Source organism: Atractosteus spatula, chromosome 3, assembly GCF_055471065.1.
Source record: "Atractosteus spatula isolate fAtrSpa1 chromosome 3, fAtrSpa1.hap1, whole genome shotgun sequence".
Taxonomy (NCBI): Eukaryota; Metazoa; Chordata; class Actinopteri; order Semionotiformes; family Lepisosteidae; genus Atractosteus; species Atractosteus spatula.
In genome coordinates, this window is record NC_142708.1 from 14,214,910 (window position 1) to 14,235,653 (window position 20,744).

At 36.4% G+C, this 20,744-nt stretch overlaps 1 protein-coding gene across 1 annotated transcript; it reads left to right on the forward strand.

The window, feature by feature from the left end:
- Positions 1-6,736: 6,736 nt before the first annotated feature.
- Positions 6,737-15,403, forward strand: isca1 (iron-sulfur cluster assembly 1). Its single transcript, XM_088910341.1, has 4 exons — positions 6,737-6,894; positions 9,694-9,747; positions 11,283-11,388; positions 13,256-15,403. The coding sequence occupies exons 1-4, from the start codon at positions 6,814-6,816 to the stop codon at positions 13,402-13,404; spliced, it is 390 nt and encodes a 129-aa protein (XP_088766467.1). The 5' UTR covers positions 6,737-6,813; the 3' UTR covers positions 13,405-15,403.
- Positions 15,404-20,744: the final 5,341 nt, after the last annotated feature.

Below are 20,744 nucleotides of genomic sequence, written 5' to 3' on the forward strand. Positions count from 1 at the left end.
CTCGAACCCGGGACTTCCGCGTCTCTCTGCAGCGACCCAGCCCCGTGAGCTAAAGAGAGACCTCTCACAGCCCAGTAGCTGTAGTCCTGCTATCACAGGGAAGGGCGGTGACGTCACCTGCTCTGGTACGCCGGCTCTTACACAGTACCTGTCGGCCGTAAGCGTTACACTCTCCCCCACTTAAATCGCCGTCCCCGGCGAAGGGCTATCCCACCCCGCTTCTGACACCAATGTAAAGCAACGGGGGCTCAGGCGGGCGCCCTTGCCGCATCAGGTCGGCCCCACACCGTCCGGGGCTCGAACCCGGGACTACCGCGTCTCTCTGCAGCGACCTAGCCCCGTGAGCTAAAGAGAGATCTCTCTACAGCCCAGTAGCTGTAGTCCTGCTATCACAGGGAAGGGCGGTGACGTCACCTGCTCTGGTACGCCGGCTCTTTACAGTACCTGTCGGCCGTAAGCGTTACAATATGTATGTTTCAAAATAATAAATATTAATCTGATTATTTGTATTTCTACCTAAATGCAGGTGATCTGATGTTGCAGATTGAGAAAAATCCACTCAAGTTTGGCTCTGTCAACATCTTGTTTTACTATTGAAAATGTTGTACTCCCTGATGGTATTCCTAAAGAAATCCTCAAGCTGAAGTTCTTGATAAGGCTTTTCTCTTGCTCCTGAAGTGTTTTTCAGAAATATTATTAGTGCTGTCTGTCTTATTGCCTTTGCCAACTGAAAGACTACTCACTCACATTCTTCTGAAACTGACTGCATTGGATCTCACCTCGCTGCAAATGTTAAAAACAACTAATGGTGATTTGAAGACGGGAAGAAACTGATGGGACTGTCTACTCAATAATTGAAAAAAAGGTTTCTTATCTTAAGTAAACACGTTGTCTGCAGCCAGTTAGTTTAAAGATAAGCAAGAAAGAGGCCATATCAGTGTCAATTCAGAGAATCATTATTCCAGCATGTCACCATAATATTGCAGCAACCAACTTCTGGGCAATCAGGAGTAAGGACATTGCTGAATCATTGCTTAATAATAATAATAATAATAATAATAGTAATAATAATATCATCTTGGAGATTATTTGAAGAAAGAAAGTGATGTGCACTGAAATTAAAATGATGGAATCTGTTTTTGAGCTCTGGGGTGACAGCTCAGCCAAACCTTTTATACAATCTTATTAAAGTCAAATAGTGTTGTGCAGCTTGACGAATATATTCACATGTTAGAAATAATTATTCAGGCATATTGCCCTATTAAACACAAAAGTATTTGCCATGGCTCGGTTAAATACAGTTAGAGGATATGTAATGAAATAGCCTTTGTTCTGTGGCATGTATGGTAGCTATCACAATGTAACCAACTAATGAAATGTTGAAAAAAAATAAGGATATTCAACTTTAAATGTTCCATTTACTAATATACATTGAGATCTAAAATGTATATTTTGTTCCCTAGAGATCTAAAGACATCAACTATATTTTCTGCCAAGAAGGTCATTTCCTGTCTCTATGGTAACAAACAAGAATCCAACAACAAGAAATGTAACAAAAGGAGCTGGGGATTATAAAGGCTCATTACCTCAGCCTCATTACATCTTTGGTCTTGTAGTACACACATTTTTTAAAGCAAATAAAAAGCCACTGCTTCTCTCCCAATGCTGATACAGTATATGAATAATAATATAATAGGTACTCCTAAAGCAGATACTCCTGAATTCTTTTCTTCCATAAAGTAATATGCTGTAAATCTGGAATGTGAGTAAATAATAACACAATCCACTTAAAAACTGGAGTGTTATTGCAGTAAGAAAGCATTTTTAACAATCCATTATATGCCTCTTATTCTTGGCAAAGAAATGACCCAAATGCATACACCTCAATTTAGGATTGTGCCCTGGCTGGGCTGCCAGTCTTTTGCAGAGCATACAGACACACACCTATTTACTGTATCTCGCCAGGGTGGTTTTAGAAGGGGGACAGAAACCAACATTCAAGCACAGAAAGACCCCAAGGCCAGAAGCAAACCCATGTACTGGAGAGCCCGGAGGCAGCAGTGCTCACTGCCACTATTTCACGGAGAATTCTGGAAATGTTAATGCTCTCACTCCTGAGTGCTTGAAAAGGAAACAGTTTTGTGCTGCCTTTGCTCAATCAAGCAATATTTGAAAAGTACTGTACTCCATATGAAAGGCTCCTCAAGTACCCTCTTTTCTTTTTCTGAGGTCCTTACCACCTTTTCTGTTTGTTTTTATTTCTCCAAAAATTGATTAAAAGCCATATATATGAGGTTTGAGAGAGAAGGTGAGTCACTGTATGGGGTGCAATGGAACAAGTAGAGGTTAATTTTATACTGAAAAGAACATAGAAAGAGAAAACAAATTCACCTGTATTGAACCACTCATACTGTATCTGATGAAAGCTTAACAGCTTAACAGTTGTGCTTACTCTCTACTTTTCAGCATGGAAATAACATCTTCTAGTTTCTTTCTATATATAATTTGACTCATGGATGTGTAAAACATTCACTGTAACTTCATTTGGATATACAGTAGCTTCTTTTGGTGCATCTAAGAACAACCAAAAGTATTTTCAAATTGGTTACAATAATAGAACATATTAACCCTTACATGCCTGGAAGAATTTGAAATCTATAAATTGAACACATATCATTCAACAAATTAATTAAATAAACTCAATAATTAAATAGGTTTATGGCTAGATTAGTGATGCATATTTTTCTTATTCTTTATATGACCACATTCTTCCTGAATCCTAGTTTGTATTTCAGCTTATAGCTGTTAATCAATTCAATTTATCTGGTTGAAGTTATATAAAGCAATCCAGCTTTTATATTTTCTTTAGGCCAAATGCCTTTGCAATAAGAGCAAGCAAATGAATATAAATACTGTATTTTTTTAAATTATCTTTTTAATGATCCTGTCTAGAAGAAGAATATAAGAAAGGTTACAATCGAGAAAAGGCTATTAACCTATAGTGATCATTTGGTTGCTAGCAGCTAAATGACTAGAGAATCTAACCTGCTCATTTCTTGAGAATACCAGTACCGGTTATGGCCAGATAGCCAATTCCAGACTGCAGCAAAAAAAAACAATTGATATAAAAATGCAGCATTTTTAGTTTTAACACAAAAGGGATGGCACAGAAATTGCAGCAACATTATGGAGTGATTGAATTTTTTTCATTTGTCATTCATTTACCTGCGCTTCACGTTCAAAATTAAACATCAGATAAACTGCCAATTTCTGACGAAACTAAAATGTTAAGTGGTCCACTTTACAAACTTCAGCTGTTGTTTCCCTGACAACCATCTACTATCTGTGGAACTTATTTTTTTTTCTAGGTCATTTGGAAATTCAAACACTTGTTGAGGTAGAAAAACGGGGAAAACAGGAATGGTAGAAAAACGATCGATCCCAAGACTTTTGATATCTCGTTCAGTATTGTGAATTTGATCAGTGGAAGAGAAAGCCACCTAGATACTGCTTAGATTGGGCTGCTCCTTAAAGCTGAGCAGCTGGGCAATAGGGGAACAGGTTGGGGATGCTACCATGAGGTCAGCAGTGACGTTGAGAAAGTCACAGAGTTCAAAGGAAGTTCAGTCAGCCCCAGAGACCTCAGCTCCCAATGGCATCAATGACTGTAACACATAGGGGTAGTGTAGAGGATAAATATGTGGAATTAATACCTGATAAAAAGCATGGACTTTTAAAATACCTGACTTATCTCAGATGCAATCACCCTAGTAATAATTTCTGAAAGCATGGAGATCAAACGTTTGAAATACAATCTCCATCCTAATTTCCCTGTAAAACCTAAGAGCTCCGACTCCAAATGGCCTTTCATAGATATAGGTAAATATCTATAGAAATGGCACATGGTAATTAGGATTTAATTAATTTAAAAAGCTCTCAAGAAAATAAATGTGTGTTCTGCTTACAATTACCAGCCCAAATGGGAGTCTTTCTATGTTAACTTTTCAAAAAGCCTTAGGTTTGGGCATTAAATCCTGACAATACGTATGAAGATGTACAGTATATATCTGAGCATCTAAGTGTGAGATGAGGCAGAAAAAAAGGAAACTGGCACTAAGCTAGATGAACACAGTCAGTGTATCACAACTACAACTACCCTCAAAGGGGTATTAACAGGGATGGAACCAGAAGCTGGGGATGTACAGTAATACATCTATACAACTGCCACCATGACCCGGATTGGCACAGCAGACATTGCTGACACAGATATGGGAAGAGGCTATTTCACCTGCTGATGTTGGAGTGAGGGAAATGACAGTCTGGCCTTGGAATTTACAGGAAAAACAGAAGGGGCACGTTGGAACAACCTTCCTGTCTTCGTCTAAGAGGCCAGACGCAAATAGCCAGAACTGTCAGAAGGAAAATAGAGACAAACATACCCTGTGCCAGCAGGTGGAATTTTATGGTACACACTGTTTCGGTCTGAACAAAACTCTTGTGTTGAATGTAAACATGATATCCATTTGTTGCTTATGATGTCTTCCAACATTTCTGCCCCTCTACCAGAGAACTGTTCTGACCTCTTCAGGAGCTGAGAAAGGCTGGATGGACAGGTCCAAGTACTACTCCAGCAGATGGAGTAGGGGATGCAAGGAGGATGAGAGATACTGGTGGATGGTTTGTTAGACTAATTTGGACATACTTTATATTACACTGCAGAGAGATTATTATTGCTACTATATATTGTGAATGTAACTGTAAAGGATCTTTACTACAGTAAATGTAGCCATAGCCATCCTACAAAGAAAGAGTTAATTTGTTAAGCCATTAGTCCATATGACAGTCACCAATGCCCGACAGGCTGCAATCATCTATGCAATACCTGATGAATAAAACTGCATTTTATCCATTCTTTATCAAAAAGCATATTATTCCTGTATGTCCTGAGGTAACATAGAAACTGTCCTGGATGCACAGCTTTCAAGTCAGTGCTTGATTCATCAGTACATATACTGTACTACACTAAAACTACATAAGCAAACAGGGACACTTTAGAGAGACCAATTAATATAGACAGTGTGTCTTTAGAAGGCCAGAAGAAATCAAAGCACAAGTAAAACACCCACATAAATGTGGGGAGAATATGTAACTTCATACTGAAGTTATAATTCATCACAGTTAATTCACAGGTCTAAGTTTTCCATAGAAATATCCTAGTTCTCTATTTAACCTATTTAACCTATAGTGTGCTATAAAGAATTAAGAGACTTATATAGGAACATAAGTTGATGATTTTTATAATGTGGAATTATAAAATATCTAATTACATGAAAATAATACTGAATATTGACTAGTATTTATGAAAAGATTATATGAAACCCACAATTACCGTAACTCTTGCTTTAAGATTGGGATTTTATTATTCTTTTGCCTCCTCATGCCTTTTTAATTAAACGTTGCTTTTCATAGCATGTATTGGAGTACCTTCACAAACAACAGTTGTGCTCTTTCAAGCATCACATCATGATCTTCATGTTTTGGCAAGAGGAAATAGACATATCAAATCTGTGCTTCATTGAACAGTTGGATGTACAGTACTTAGATTATGTGACTCATGCTAAAATCTTTCACTATGAAGCATCTCCTACCAGACTGAATTTAGCTTTTCCAAACTAATTAATTTGTTTTTGATTAGCACTGTGTAATTGCCTTTTGCTTCAGATTTTCATTATTGAACCGCTTTGACAGTGTTCTTACTGTATATGCTCCCTGAAGTGGGGCATCATTGAAACTTTTAAGCATTTATGATAAAAGGAAGTTTTTTTGTGGTGAATGGATCACAAAAATGCTCACCCCTTATAAGATAGCCAATCTGCTTATCAAGACTAATTAAAAGAAACATGTGATAGTAATCTGCATGCCAAAACAAGAATTAGAAATTTTAACCATGAGTGATGAAAAAGCAACTTTGGCTCTTCAAATCATTTATTTTTATGATCCTATCCTTCTTACAGCTTTTGAGGGTGGTGTAGGTCAACACATACTGTATAAACCACAGGGCAAAATCTCATACCGGCTTTACATGCGTTTTATTGTAGAATTAACCATTTAAAAATGCTAATAATAACTGGTGTCTTTAGATTGTAAAAATATCTATGATGTATTTATTTGAAAATCAAATTTCAGAAACAAAATATAATTGATAAACGTCGGCGTCATTCAGACTATAGTTTATGTAATGTGTTCTGCTCAACCTGAGGCTTTTCATGAAGAGTCGTCTCTTCGTTAATCTCGTCAATGCTAGGTTAATACAAAACCTTCTCGGTAACACAGACTCTGAATGCAAATTGTGAATATTTTCTTGTTTACAATCTTAATGTTCGGTAGTTCGGTATTAAAGAGTCTGTGCAACATGGATGTATCGGATCCCCAACCCTGGGGAAAAAAACACTGAAATGGATAATTTTAAAAAAGTCAAATTGACAACAACTCGTCATATCAATCCAAATCGACGCGGACGAGGATTGACAGATTCCAACCAAGTCCTTAAAACCACCACTCCATCCAAGTTTTAACAGTACTTAAAATATCAATTATTTAATAATGTTTATTTACGTTTCGTAACTGACTTTCTCACGTCCCTCTCAGTTAACAAGTCAGTAAGCTAGACACCAATTGGCCAGGACGCTTGCCTGTGACGACATTCTCCTATGGCGCAGCAGCTTGTTAAGGGAGTGGGCTGTTCCGGCCTGCAAGCGTGTTTGGGTTCTCGCAGTGTTTATGCTTTGCTCGGGCAGTGCTGTGTGAGAAAAGATGTCCGCCTCCATAGTAAGGGCTACAGTGAAAGCTGTTAGCAAAAGGAAATTGCTCCCCACAAGGGCTGCATTAACTCTGGTGAGTGTTTATGATCACTAGTGCTAAGCAAAAAAATAATTTGCTAATTGTCATAAGAAGAAAATATTGACGTCGCTTGTACGTACGCACCCACTGGCTACGGTATAGGGTAATTATGGGGCGATTATTTAACATTATATGCAGGACACAAAAGTTTGCTTCTCAGTAGTGACCTGGCTAGTGTTATTATAAATACCACTGCTTGAATCATCAAATTAATCGTGGTTTTACTGGGAACTTAATTTAAGTAATCGAGATAACGAGAATACTTCTATAAAGAAATGCCTTTTGTTTTCAGAAAAAGGTCAAATGTGGTAAATTCCTAACAACCCTAAAACTACCCTCAGTACATTTTTTTTTGTGGCTTTTTAATCAGAAGAGTACCCCACCCTGTTCGTGGCAGGAGCGATAGTTGTCGTGGTAAGGCTAAGCATTTTGGCTGTTGAACAAACTAAACTTTCACTGAATTTGTGGATGTCAGTGTGTCATTGGTGGAGTATTAACCGAGGACTTGAGAACAAATCGATTTAGCAATGTGAGGGAGTGTTATCGATTTACAGTATTTATCGATTGGTGCAGTTTGGAATTTTATATGACAGAGAAGGAATGAGCAAAACCGTCTATATTTAATGACATCTTAAATGTCTTAAACTTAAGAATCTGCAAAATAGGATTTTTTTATATTGTTAGTTTACTGGGTAGCACAGTGGTTGGGGTCTTGGTTCAATTCCTGTGGTGCTTTCTGCTTGATTTTTTAAAGTTTTCCTCATGTCTGCGTGGGTTTCCTCCCACAGTCCAAAGACACTGGCCTGGTGGAGTGCGTTTGTGTTAGTGTGTCTATGTTTCCCGAGATGGACTGGTCTCACATCCAGGATGTATCCTGACTTGCACCCACTGTTAGCCAGGATGGGCTGTGGCTCCTCTGTGATACTATATTGGATGAAGTGGTTAGGAAACAGATGGTATTTTATTAAGAACCAAATGCCCTCCCATACCAACAGTAATAACTACGTTGACTTATGGCATTCTGTCGCACAACTTTGGCCTTGCCTCACAATCAGTGGTACCAATTTATTTAAAAAATAAAAGCAATTATTTAACATGTACCACATTAGTGTGTAGTGAATTAAAAATGTTTCCAGTCCACCAGCAGGTTAATAATAATAATAATAATAATGTCTCGGTATTTACAGTACTTAACCCAAACAGTGCTGTCAATAAATTTTACATAATGTAAATAAATAATTCAGTATTTTGCCATAATTCCAATTAAACTTGTCTCTCACCTTATGTTGCCAAAACGAGCACAATAGTGTACACTATGTACTGCAAATAAAAGATTTTTAGTGTTTTTCCTAGTGCAGGACACTTATCCTATCTGGCTCCCCAAATTGCCATTTATTTCAGTCATTTTCATCTCCCAGACCATGTTCATCCATGGTACATCTTCTTTTTTGCTCACTCGTGAAGCTTCGGTGAGCATTATGGGGTCAGTGCATAAATATCAAAGCTTCTTGCTTTTTCGTGGTGACTTAAAGGTCAAATATGTACCGGTATAAATTCTGTCCAAATTAACAGACACATGGTAGTTTGCACCTGTGTTTCAATCTCCTTTGTTAATTTGGGAAAGTGTTCTAAATAGTAGTATTGCTGGTAGTTTCTAAACATATAAATGCATTTAACTCATGTAGTAGTAACGGTAAACGTGACCATGTTTTTTATCCGAGCTAATGTTGCATGTCCCTTTTTGCAGAAAGTAGGTCGTATAGATGTATTTTCTGACATTCACTGAAGGACCTCCTTGTATTTCTCATTGTTATTGTTGTCATGGGGAATCAGTCCTTTTTAATCCACTACTGGATCAAAGCCTCCCAGGGGTCTCTTCACAGATCTTTCTCTTCCTGTTTCTCCGCATACTTCATTAGGGGTTTCATTTTGCTTTAATCTTCGCTCTTATGATCAGTTTAAGAGTTTGCTTTATCCAGCGTTGACCCAGTTTACTTTCCTGTGAGTGTCTTATTCCTTCATTCTTCCAATAATGTTCCAATTTGATTAGCTTTTTTAAGCATTCATTTATTTTTCTGGCCACTGTGTTCAGTCACAGTTTGGCAGGTATCTGCTGCTTATGATTTTTGCATCATGCTTGCATCTATGTTTTCTGTTTGTCAGTGGAGGGATGTTTTTCTAAAAAGATTCCAGAGATTTTGCTCATTATGTCTTGTATTGCCTAATACCCTACAATCCAATTTAATTGCAAGACTGAATTGTTTTTTGTGCTGCAATTGTACCCGAGAAGGATAAACTTCTGATCCTCATTTTCTAAAGACAGTTTCAATGTGCTGTATGTTATTATGAATGGTCATGGTAAGCAGATGATGCAGCTTAAAAATTAACATTTGAGATGTCATCCCAAACTTTTTTTTAAAGATTAGTCATTTTAGGTTAATGCAGTATACAGTGTTTCATTGTGTCAAAGTGTTTTGCTCTCAAAGCTAAACATTTCTTTACATGGAAGGGGAAGGGATTATTACTTTTGTTGTTCATAGGTTTGCATTGAGAGGACCAATTCTGGGGAGAGATGTTTTGGGGTATTATTAATATACAGAGATGTTTACAGGATATAAATGTTCGAATCCGTTGGAAATTATAGATTAAAAGTTAATTGATGTTGAAGACGTCTGTCAGAAAAGCAATGAAAACTGCTCTCGGAAAAGAAGTGAAAAGATGAAAGCTTTTCATTTTGTTTTTTTTATCTGAATCCTGAATAAGTTGATATTTTTCTTCCTCCTTTTGCCATAGACTCCTGCTGCTGTTAACAAAATAAAACAACTTCTTCAGAATAAGCCCGACTATGTAAGTACCACAATTATTGTTTGTGCAGCTTCAACATATACACTAGACCTTTTATCCTTTTCTGTTGAGTCCCAGGGAGAACTGCCGGACCAAGGTTCGGTGTGTTAAAGCTGTGTGTGCGTTAGATGTTCCTGTGATAGTATGACTCAATTCCAGTTACTTGCATAGTAAGTGTGAATTGCATACGAGCTAAATACGCTACAATCCCACCATCATTCCTAGCTGTATACTAATTTCAGTTAGTTTCCACCACACAGATTATATTTGAATTGTTATTGTTATGCTAATTTCATTCAGTTTCAGAACTTTTCAGGTCTAAAGTATTTTTCAAGTATTAAGGCAAGAGTGGTAAAAGTGTGTTTCTTAAATGTGATCCTAGAATTGTCATTAAATAAAAAAAGGAATATCTCATCGAAACACTTTCCCTTGACCAGAAAAAAGCAAAGTTACCAAACACTAACTTAATAGTGTGGTATTAGGCTAGTAAAGATACAGATGATGGCTATCATAAGATCTTATTATAACCATATAACTAAATATACAATATGGCTTAAACATTAATTTAGAATATTGCTGATCTTCATTAACCTGCGCTCTTTTCATTAATTTGATTCATGTTTGGAATGCTAAATTTACCATCTAATTATGAAAAATTAGCATAGCACTAAACATAGTATAGAGGTCTCCAACCCAATTAATCAATTATCTAGATTTACAGCATGGAGGCGTTGGGGTGCTACCTCTGTCTCGTCTGTATGTTCTGCCTCTGCTCACATGGGTTTCCTACCACTGCCCAAAGGCATACTGGTAGTTTAACTGGCTTTTGGGAAAATTGGCCTCAATGTCTTTGTGTCTGTCTGCCCTCTGATGGACTGGTGTCCTATCCAGGGTGTGTCGTGCCTTATACCTGTTGCTTGCCAGGGATAGTCTTCAGTTCCCCAGCGACCCTGTATTGGATATAGTGGTTAGAAAATTAATGGATGGAAGTATGGTGGTTGCTGCCTTGATATTGATTAGCTTTGCCAAACTGTTGAGAGATGTTTGAATTAAGGATTCAGTAGAGACATGGGCTTCAGTCTTTCAAAAGGTACTTTAAATGAAAATGAGTGAAACGTTTCAAAATGTGATGTAGTTTTTTTTCCCCATTCTTAATATATTCTTACTCCACCAGTTGATGGTTTGGACACTCATTCTGACCAAAGCATACCCTCTACCAGAGACAGGTTATTATTTATCCTCTCTAAAATGACATTCATAATGGAAAAGATCTTTGATTTATGCTTAAATTCTGATAAAATAAATCTTAGTGATTTCTAGTTAAAAGAGTAGAGTATTCAGAAAAAGATCAGTGGAATTTTAAGACTGACATAAACAATACAGAAGCCTTCATATTGATACGTTCTTTTGGTTTATGTGATGGTGCTCATGGCACTTGAGTACAGTAATCGCACTCTAAATTAAGGAAAATTGTGCAACTATATTAAAAAATGTTTGCAGGAAGCAACATGAAAAGTTTTCCTTTTGCCCCGAAATAGGTCGGGCTAAGAGTAGGTGTACGAACTCGAGGATGTAATGGACTTTCATATACGTTGGATTACACAAAGGAAAAGGGAAAAGCAGATGAAGAAGTACTTCAGGATGGTGAGCTTATTTATATTTCAATGACATATGATTTCAATGACACTTATTTATATTTCAATGACACAATATGAGTAGTATTGGTTGAGAATTTGTTTCCTGTTTTGATACTCTGTAGTGTGCTGAGGATTCTCTATAACATTATGAGTGTACTCATAAGTACCTTAATTAGTATATTCATTAGGAGATTTTTGTGTTAGTAATGTATAATTAAACTCTTTAAACAAAAGTTTTTACTTTGCTACCACAGTGTAACACATGTTTTCATAAGAAAAACATACATATTCATCACGTTTTGACAAGTTAGTTTCCATGTGCCATGTTTGTGAATTGGCTATTAACTTTTACAGCTGGTTGAAATAAAGATACAACAGTATGTTTTATGAATATTAATGTGATTTTAAATGCTATAAAGAGAGGACGAGTAAGAAATTGAAGGTTTCTAAGCTAAACATCTTTGTTGTTGTGTTTTGTTTCTGACTAAGGTTAGGTTAGTGGACAAAGATCCTCAATGTAAACAGTGATTCTGTACAGTACTCTAATGAAGCCATCACATGATTGAATGGTGAAATATAATTGGTCACAGATACTGATTTGACTGTGAGAATCATTAGATCAAGTTAAAAGTAGCTTACCTATGTAAATTTTCACTTTAAACTTTCATAAAGGAAAAAAAAAGTGTGCTATTGTTTTCAAGACCTTACTGGCATTTAATTGTAAAATGTAATACATTGACAACAGAGTACATTCTTATAATTACCTTGGTATTTGTCCTTTAGTAATATTTCATAGTTATCATTGCAAATCAAAACGAAACCAGAAAAATACCTCATGCTCTACTGCTGCTGTAAGTCTTTCAGATAATCTGGTTTTATACAGCAGCTATATGCAGTAACTACCATATACCATTTGCAGTACACAAATTATATTGATTATGTTAAATATATTAATAAAGCATTAAGTCAGAAGTGAACAAAAAATGGAAATGCCTAGGTAAATGTGGGACATGTAAATAACTGCAAAAGGAGACCTCTAACTTTGAAAGAGGGGTTGCATTTAAGAGGAGCTGGCCAGAGTCCAAGACATCCCAATTGCTGATGTTTCATGAGCAGCCATGTCTAAGGTGCTGTCATTAGCAAATTACAAAAGATACTGGGAATTGAATACTCAAGCGTCATGATATACTTTCATTAATTCTAAACGCAAGGTACAGATTTCAGTGGGGTACGATCAGCTGGTTTAGTCAAAAACTGTCCACTGAGGAGCAGGAAGACGGTCTTGTGCGATTTGACCCTTTATTGAGATAACATAGCAGCGCAGTGTTTAGACTGGCCTGCAGTCAGTTCTGCATTACAGGATGTAAAGATTTCCAACCTTTTACGAATTTTTTTGTCTTGCAGAATACATGACATAGACAGGGAAGAAATAACATTCAGTAGCAGTTTTTCTTGCTGTAATGAAGTGACTATCACTCAGCCAAATGCCATTTTCCATTTTGCTGCATCTGCATACCCGCTGAACTGGCCGATCATGGTGGCCGAACGCCCTATTAAGTGCTTTAATAATAGTGTTTTTATTTTTTGTCCACTGCCTGTAGCTAGTTTCATTGTTGGAAATGAATGCATTTTTGATTGTGAACAATAAAAAGGACTCGTGCATTGTAGGATAAAGGCCTTCTACATTGTCATGACTGACCCGAAGGAAAATGCCTACAGTCTTGGATGTCATTGCAATTAGAAGCAGAGTGGGAAAAAAAATGATTTTCCTCTAGTAGATGTGACTAATTGGTTTTATACAGGAAAGTGACTCAGCAGAATCTGGTACATCTGAAACAAAATATGAAAACATTTTATCTTTTTTTTTCTTACAGGTGTTAGGGTTTTCATTGAGAAAAAGGCCCAGCTTACTCTTCTAGGAACAGAAATGGACTATGTTGAAGACAAATTGTCAAGCGAGTTTGTTTTTAATAATCCAAATATCAAAGGCACTTGTGGATGTGGGGAGAGCTTCAGCATTTGAAAACACATCTTGGTGATCCAAAGACAATGTCCTGTTGTTCTAAAATACACTGCACTGCAAGGAGTCCTTTTCTTTTTTTCTTGACTTCTTAGGTTACACGCACATCTTTTCTACAATCTGTTAATATTTATCCTGCTCTAAAATGGCAAAGAGAAATAACTACAGGTATGAGAATCTAACAGTACAGTACCATAAATGTTTATACCACATGCTGTTGTTAAAAAATATCAATAACTAATTATACAGAGTTTATTTTCAAGATATGGCTTGTAGTATTACCTCTTCTAGTTTACTTTTGTATTAAATTGAATGTCTTACTCTTGGAGAGGCATGGTTAAGTTTGACAGCTATTTGTGTTTATTTCAACTTAAACCTAACAGTGTAGAACTGATTTTTCAACTGTTTTGTTTATAGCCTGCATTGCCATGGCTTCTTTTAAACCAGAGAAGGTGGCTTGCAAAATGTAAGTTGTAAGCTTATATGCACTTGCAGATGAAATCATGATTACGGTAAAATCAAACTTTTATATATCTGAAAGGTAGTAGATGCAGAAATCTGAAATTGTTTTGGCATACAGTTTACAAAAGCTGAAATCCGTTTCTACATGATCTCCTCTTCTCTTTCTGATTTAAGTATTTCTGTACTCTGTTGTGGGGGAGAACTGTCAAGAATCTCAAGAAATTTTTAGAGTGCACAATAGGTGATTTTGGAATATGTATTTGATGTGGGAGTGATTTTCTTTTTTATCCTTTCCCCTGCATCTTCTTTTTTTTTTCTCTGAAAAGTGTGGAATTAAAAACTTTGTATAACTGCTAGAAAGCATTATGCAGCATTAACATGAATTATAAATCATTTATATAATGTGGTATAATTAATTCTCCTCTATATATAGTGAGACGTATTAGGATGGTTTTACTACCTGTGTAGAAACTATTTAAATTTTAATACAAATATAGTTTGCAACAATCTGCAATCTTCTTGTATCCAAGAAAATGCAAAACAGTATGATTGTCTGAACAGTTATCATTCGAAAAAGAATATTCTAGCTTGTTCTCTTTTTTGTGATTTGGTTTCTGGAGAATAATCTTAAAATCTTGGTATCTGATTTACTTTCTGACCATAGAGAACAATTTTCAGCAGTGGCAGATTTATTTTGGATCCACGTTTCAGAATTGAGATGACCGCACAGTGCTTGATGTTTTATTTTGTCTGTTCCTTTGAAATCAAGAAAGGACTCTTTCATGATTTAGCCAAATACTCTCTTGCAGCCCTTTGTGTGTTTCTAATCGTAAAGTGTTGAAGACTTCAACAACCGGTTAGAAAAAACAATAAAATTGTTTCCAAACACTGGCTTGTGGGCAGTTTGGCCCTGAGCATGTCTGTGTGTTTGCTACCTGCCCTGTGATGGACTGGAGTCCCATCCAGGGTGTTCTCTGCTTTGTGCCCATTGCTCCTCTGGATAGACTACCCACTACTCTGAATTGGAAGAAGCAGTTAAAGTTTTTTTCAAAACATCCAGGTGTGCATGATTTATAATGCTACAACACACAACCTAATCTAAAATTGTAAAACTTTTAATTATCTGTTGATTTGCCAATTTAATAATGAGAAACAAGTCTGTCAACAGCATGACCAATGAAAAGTAATAAAAGACAAGCCCATTCTTAGACCTCATTTAAAAGCTGTATAATTGATTACTTATTTCAGATTATTCTTTCAAAGTGTTTTAATCTACACACTTCTTGTGTAAACAGTGATGTAGGGTAAACGGCAACAGTGATATGCTGTGAATATGTGCAGTTTGTAAGGAATGTAAATTGTAAATGTAACGCACAAATATTATTATATTCCTTGCATACAAATAGTAAAATAACATTCAGGAGCCAGTACTGTAAGATGTTGAATTAAATGTGTTATTAGAACTTCAGAATTGTAACTTTATAATTTGTATGTGTATTTAAAAATTGTCATAGTTAAATAAAGTTTGAGAGTGTCTCCATTTATGTTTTGCTGCTTACTTTGTACTTCTTAGGAGAATGCCATTCAGGTGTATATTGGCATACAGAGGGGAAGCTGTTGAACACAGTCTTTATAATTAACTCTCAATTTGTGTTCAGAGAGTCAGTTATTTAGAGGAGGCAGTCTCTAAAAACAGCAGCTTCTTTCTTAGGCCAGGTTCACTTTCACTAGCTAGAAAAACATGACTTCCAGTTCCACTAGGAAGGATATTCAGTTGCAGTTCTGTACAAATGTAAAAATAATTGTCATGAGCCAGATGGAGAATTCTGGATTTATATGCATGCTATTAGAATTATGTATATGATCTTTAAAGGCTTTGTTTATCTTGTCTTTTATTCATGTAAACATTCCACAGGTCTTACTTCCTTAAAGTTTGAGGAAGGGTGATGGTGGGTACACAGACCTTGCACCCCGAAATAACCCAAAATGCCTTTGGAAGCTAAGCACTTGGGGAAAAAAACCTACCTGATATTAGGGAGACCGTGTGAACGCCATACAGAAGACAGGTCTCCAAGACAGGAATGCTAACTGCTGTGACTGTGATTCTCTTTCCAAAGTCAAAGAAAATGATGAAAACCAGCAACAGATTGATCTGATCCCACTCAGCAGGCGTGGAAGATTTTGTAAAAGATGTTGCTCAAGTGAAGTTAAAAAAGCTGACTGAGAATATGATTGAAATCAGCAGTTACAGGGATCCTGTTGAATTTTCTCCATCAAATACATGCCATTTTCTGAGGGTATGAGAAGATTTTTTTTTGGTAGACCTTTGCTTTTTATACTATACAGGGAGTAATTCTATTAATAGTAATGAAATGAGACATGACAAGCTTAAACTTATTCTGTTGCGATAATCAAATCCCTTACTAAAAATATTTTAAAAATAGCTTGTGAATATATCAAGCATCAGAAGAAATGTCTCACTGATGACTTATTCACTTTTTTGCCTCAATTGCACTGACAAGTTACTGAACATTAGTTCAAAAACAGATTAGTTGTAGTAGTTAGGTGTTAGTAGTGTGTCTAACCACCACTGGATATCTGTCATAGGAGCCCACAGGAAGTGAAGTCACAGGACTTGATCACTGTAGTGCTGTGCAGTCAAGTTGCTATCAATAACTATGGCTGTAGTTCTGTAGTGACTTAACACATCTGCACAACCATCACACTTGGACCTCCCCATCGGGTTTAGTGAGGTGTCATGATTCATAATCTCCCAGATTGTGGGTTATCAGTGATGGCTTGAGCCAGACAGTGAGAGTGTGCTGACTTAACATATCCGTGTCATAAAACATTATATAGCACAGTTAGTCATAAATGAGAAATTTATCAAAATGACATGAAACTAAAATCTGCCATCTGTATTATTTATTTTTCTAAATGCATGTGTGCATAAATAGTGACATTTTAAATGATTTGGCTAGGATTTGTAATCTTATTTCATGCTGCTCACAAAACCATCTCCCAGTAAAGTAAGAAAATGAATGTGTATGTTTCTGTATTATTCCTGATTTTCTTAAAGAATATTCCAAGCTACATTGTACAGATCAGTAGGTAGATAAGTTGAGAAGTATCTTAATTACTTAACCAAAAAGAGATTAGTTAGGGAACATTGATCATAGTATGATATTCTTTAAAATATATTTTGAAACTGAAAATTTGAAAGAAAGAGACAATTTAAGAGAAATAAAATTGGAACAAATATATGAAATATGAAATCAGTGAATATCGATGGGCAAAGTTTAAACAGATTTAAACTAATTCTGCTTGAATCAAGAGAACACATTTATCCATAAAGTGAATGATTCAAAAGCTAAAACATAGAATGCCATATGGTTCAACAAATCACTTAGGAAAAAAAGGAAAAGAAATGACCCGGTTAAAGAAAAGGAGTAAAAGGAATTACAAGCATAGAAAAGGATATTAGAAAGGCCAAGAGAGCAATTGAAAGGCATGGTTCAATGAAGGTTAAAATAAATTACTTCTTTCAGTCCTACAATAGCAAAAAGAATAGAAGAAAATTCCAGACAAAACAAAGGAAATGACTAATGCGCTAAATTACAATAGGGTCTCATTGGAGAGAACTGTTGCATATAGCTAAATTTGTATACAACCAAGTCCACCTCCATAATATACTACAGAATATAGCATGTATAGGTAAAAGTTGTAAGTAACGCTCCCAGAACCAAATACATTCAAGGCCATGACATGACAAGCCAAAGGTACTGAACCTTTTTAGTTTTGAACAGTGAAGATTACAAAGAAACATGATAAGAAGTCTACTAAGTGGATTTCTTCAGGATAAACACTGCAACACTACCCAGAGGACGCAGGCAGATGCCACTTGGAAGTGCATTTAAAACCAAAACCAAAAACATTTATTCATCTAAAAAGGGTAGCTTTTGGTAAACTAGGCCAAAAAGCCTGCTCTCATTACTAAACTTTTTTAATGTTCTAATTGAGACAGGTAATATCTTTTGCAACTAACTGTATTTTCTAAATGCACAAACTTAATCTTTAACTTGGTATGCTTAAAGGTTTCCTTCTTTCCATGATCGTGCAAAACTAAACCTCTGATTCTCTACCTTAACTTCTTACACATTTCAACCGTTTTTATAATCGTATAGTAATTTAGTATTTTTATATAATTTAGCATTTGATCCTTGAAGCTTTTAACATTTCATGCCATATGCTTTCAGTGGAAAAAAAAATGTTCTTCAGTCCATATTAATCAATACAAACCCTCAACCTTGTCTTTACTAATTCCTAAATGCCAGCAGGAAACCTTTCAGATTGCACTCCAGTATTTCCATTTTCAATCATTCCACACAAAGACTGGATCAGCTGACTTTGTTCCTTTTTGCTTCCTTGCTACCCTAATGAAGCTAGATAAATACTGGCATAACATTGATGTTTAACTGCACAGCTCCCCTTTATTCTGAAGGTCATTAAAAAATAAACATTATGCTTGGAAACGTTTTCAGTGGCTAACTCTTTTATTCATACTGTAATTAGCTAACATTAATTCTCCTTTCCACTGACATTAGCAAGCACCTGTTTTATACACAGAATGTAAGACAGTTTTAGGTCTTCTAATGCTATAGCATCAATAAACAGACTAGTCTTTCTTGGTTCTGTTATGGTATGGCTATGGTGTAGCCTTGAAGGAATTTCAAAGACAAACAGTATATACATTTCCCTTTAACTTACTTTACATTATGAGCAAACAGAAAAATGCAACATACCTAGAATGCCTAGAATTACACAGACAGCCTACAGTGAACTCTTTGCTTAAAGAAGAGTTTCTATAGTCAAAACAAAGAGAAGGTTTTGTTTTGACAATCAATCCCTTGCAAGAGTCATAGTTGGAAATCGATTTCATAGTGACTTAATTAGGACACAACATAGCTGGTGCTACATTCACACAGTCCCTGGTGAAAATTGTTATTCTGATTTCATTTTCTGGAGTGGAATTGGTTCCCCTTAGGTTTCATATGCTCTGCAGGAGTGGGGAAGCTTTTGTGTCTGTTAACTCTGTAATCAGCCACTAATCTTTCTGCAGGGCAAGCAGGTAAACTGTTGGTACAATCATATTTGGAATGCATGTATACAACAACTTGTTTTCTAAGATTAAGACAATTATTAAAGATGTTTGCAGAATAAATGTATATGTGTTCATATTAACAGTTTTGAAACATAATCTAACTTGAAATTTTACGAATCAATTAGTTATAAGAACAAAAAGTGTTACAATTAAAATGTCTTGTCATATTCATCTGTTTTCTTGGTATAATATCACAGACATACAATTTGTCTAATCAGGTCAGTTTTTGCAAATGAGGATGTGTTCACAGTAGTTTTAGCTAAATATATTGTATTAGTGACAATAAAAACATGAACTGTAGTGAGAAATAAATAAGGATCCAATTATTATAGTGAGGATTTATTATAATAAATATTATATATATTTATTATAATAAATTATGCATAAAATCTTTGTAGTACCGGTCATAGAAAGTTCCAAAACTTTGGAACAATGGGTGTTGTGTTAGGTGCCTGTCACGAACAGTTCTTTCCGGGCCCTATGGAGACGACACGATCCGGTTGGCGACGACACAGTAGGGAGAAAGTCATGCAGGAATATGGGAATGAAAACGGGGGCGTGTCCAAAGTGCACTGGTCCACGGGGAAGGTGTGGCTGAGGCAAACAATCCAGAAGAAATCCAAAGGGAGAATCCAAAACAAAAGCAAAGGTCCATGGCCGTGTAATCCATCCAAAAACCAGAGATTTAAAACAGGTGCCAGGTCAGGACTGGCGGGGGGAACAGGAACAGAAAGCTAAAACCATAACGGAGCCAGGCACAACCAGGACCCGGGCTCGCACGATGCGGAGATCAGATGCAGAGCCTCGAGTGAAGTGAGCGCCTGGCTTACAAAGGTGAACTGAAACAGGGTGGAAACAAGGAACAGGTGTGGGGAAAGAGGCAAACGAGGAAGGGCTGGAGCGCCCTTAAGAGGAGGGGTTTGCGATCATGACAGTGCCTAGCTGCAGGTGAGCTAGAAGGTAGATAAATACAGGAGGTTTCTGGCTGAAATATTTTCAAAACATTAACACGTTTCCTTTGCTCCAGGCTCCCTGTTTATCTCCCCACTCTGTTAGTGATATTGGCAAGCCACACATCATTAAAACATATTCCATTCAAGGCCTTGGTCAAAGAAACAAACAAGGCTTTATGCAATTATACCTGCCTATGCAGGGAAAGGCAAGCATAATTATTGAGTGCTGTGTTTGTTTCTGTTTTTAAGACAATCTCCAACCTGGATGATTTAATTAAATCTATTAAGTGGATAAATAGCTGTGTTTTCCAGGTCTTACTCAGATGCTAATTAAAATGTGCCTCTAAGATCCGCAGGAACCTGGTACTTGAGGACCAGGGCTGTCTACCCCCAGACTAAATTGCAACATCTGTGTGGTTGCACTTGGAACAATGTCAAGCACAATGAAAAAAAAATGTCATTACAACAATGTCTGGTGAAATTCAAGAAAGAAAAACAGAAGCGAGTATACCCTGCTTATTAAGACAACAATGTTTTTGGAACAAGTAATAGGTTTATTCCATGCTGAAATCTTCACAGCGATCTGTTCCAAGACCAGGCTTTCTAACCACCTCCTATTCCTTTACAGATGTCGTCGTTATAATATAATTCCTACTTTCCCTTCTCTTTCTTTTCAGAGGCCTAACATCGTAATCACCCAGAAACCCCCAGACTTCTACTAAGAATTAAACTCTTAAATAATGCCTACAAAGGCCAAAATAAGAGAG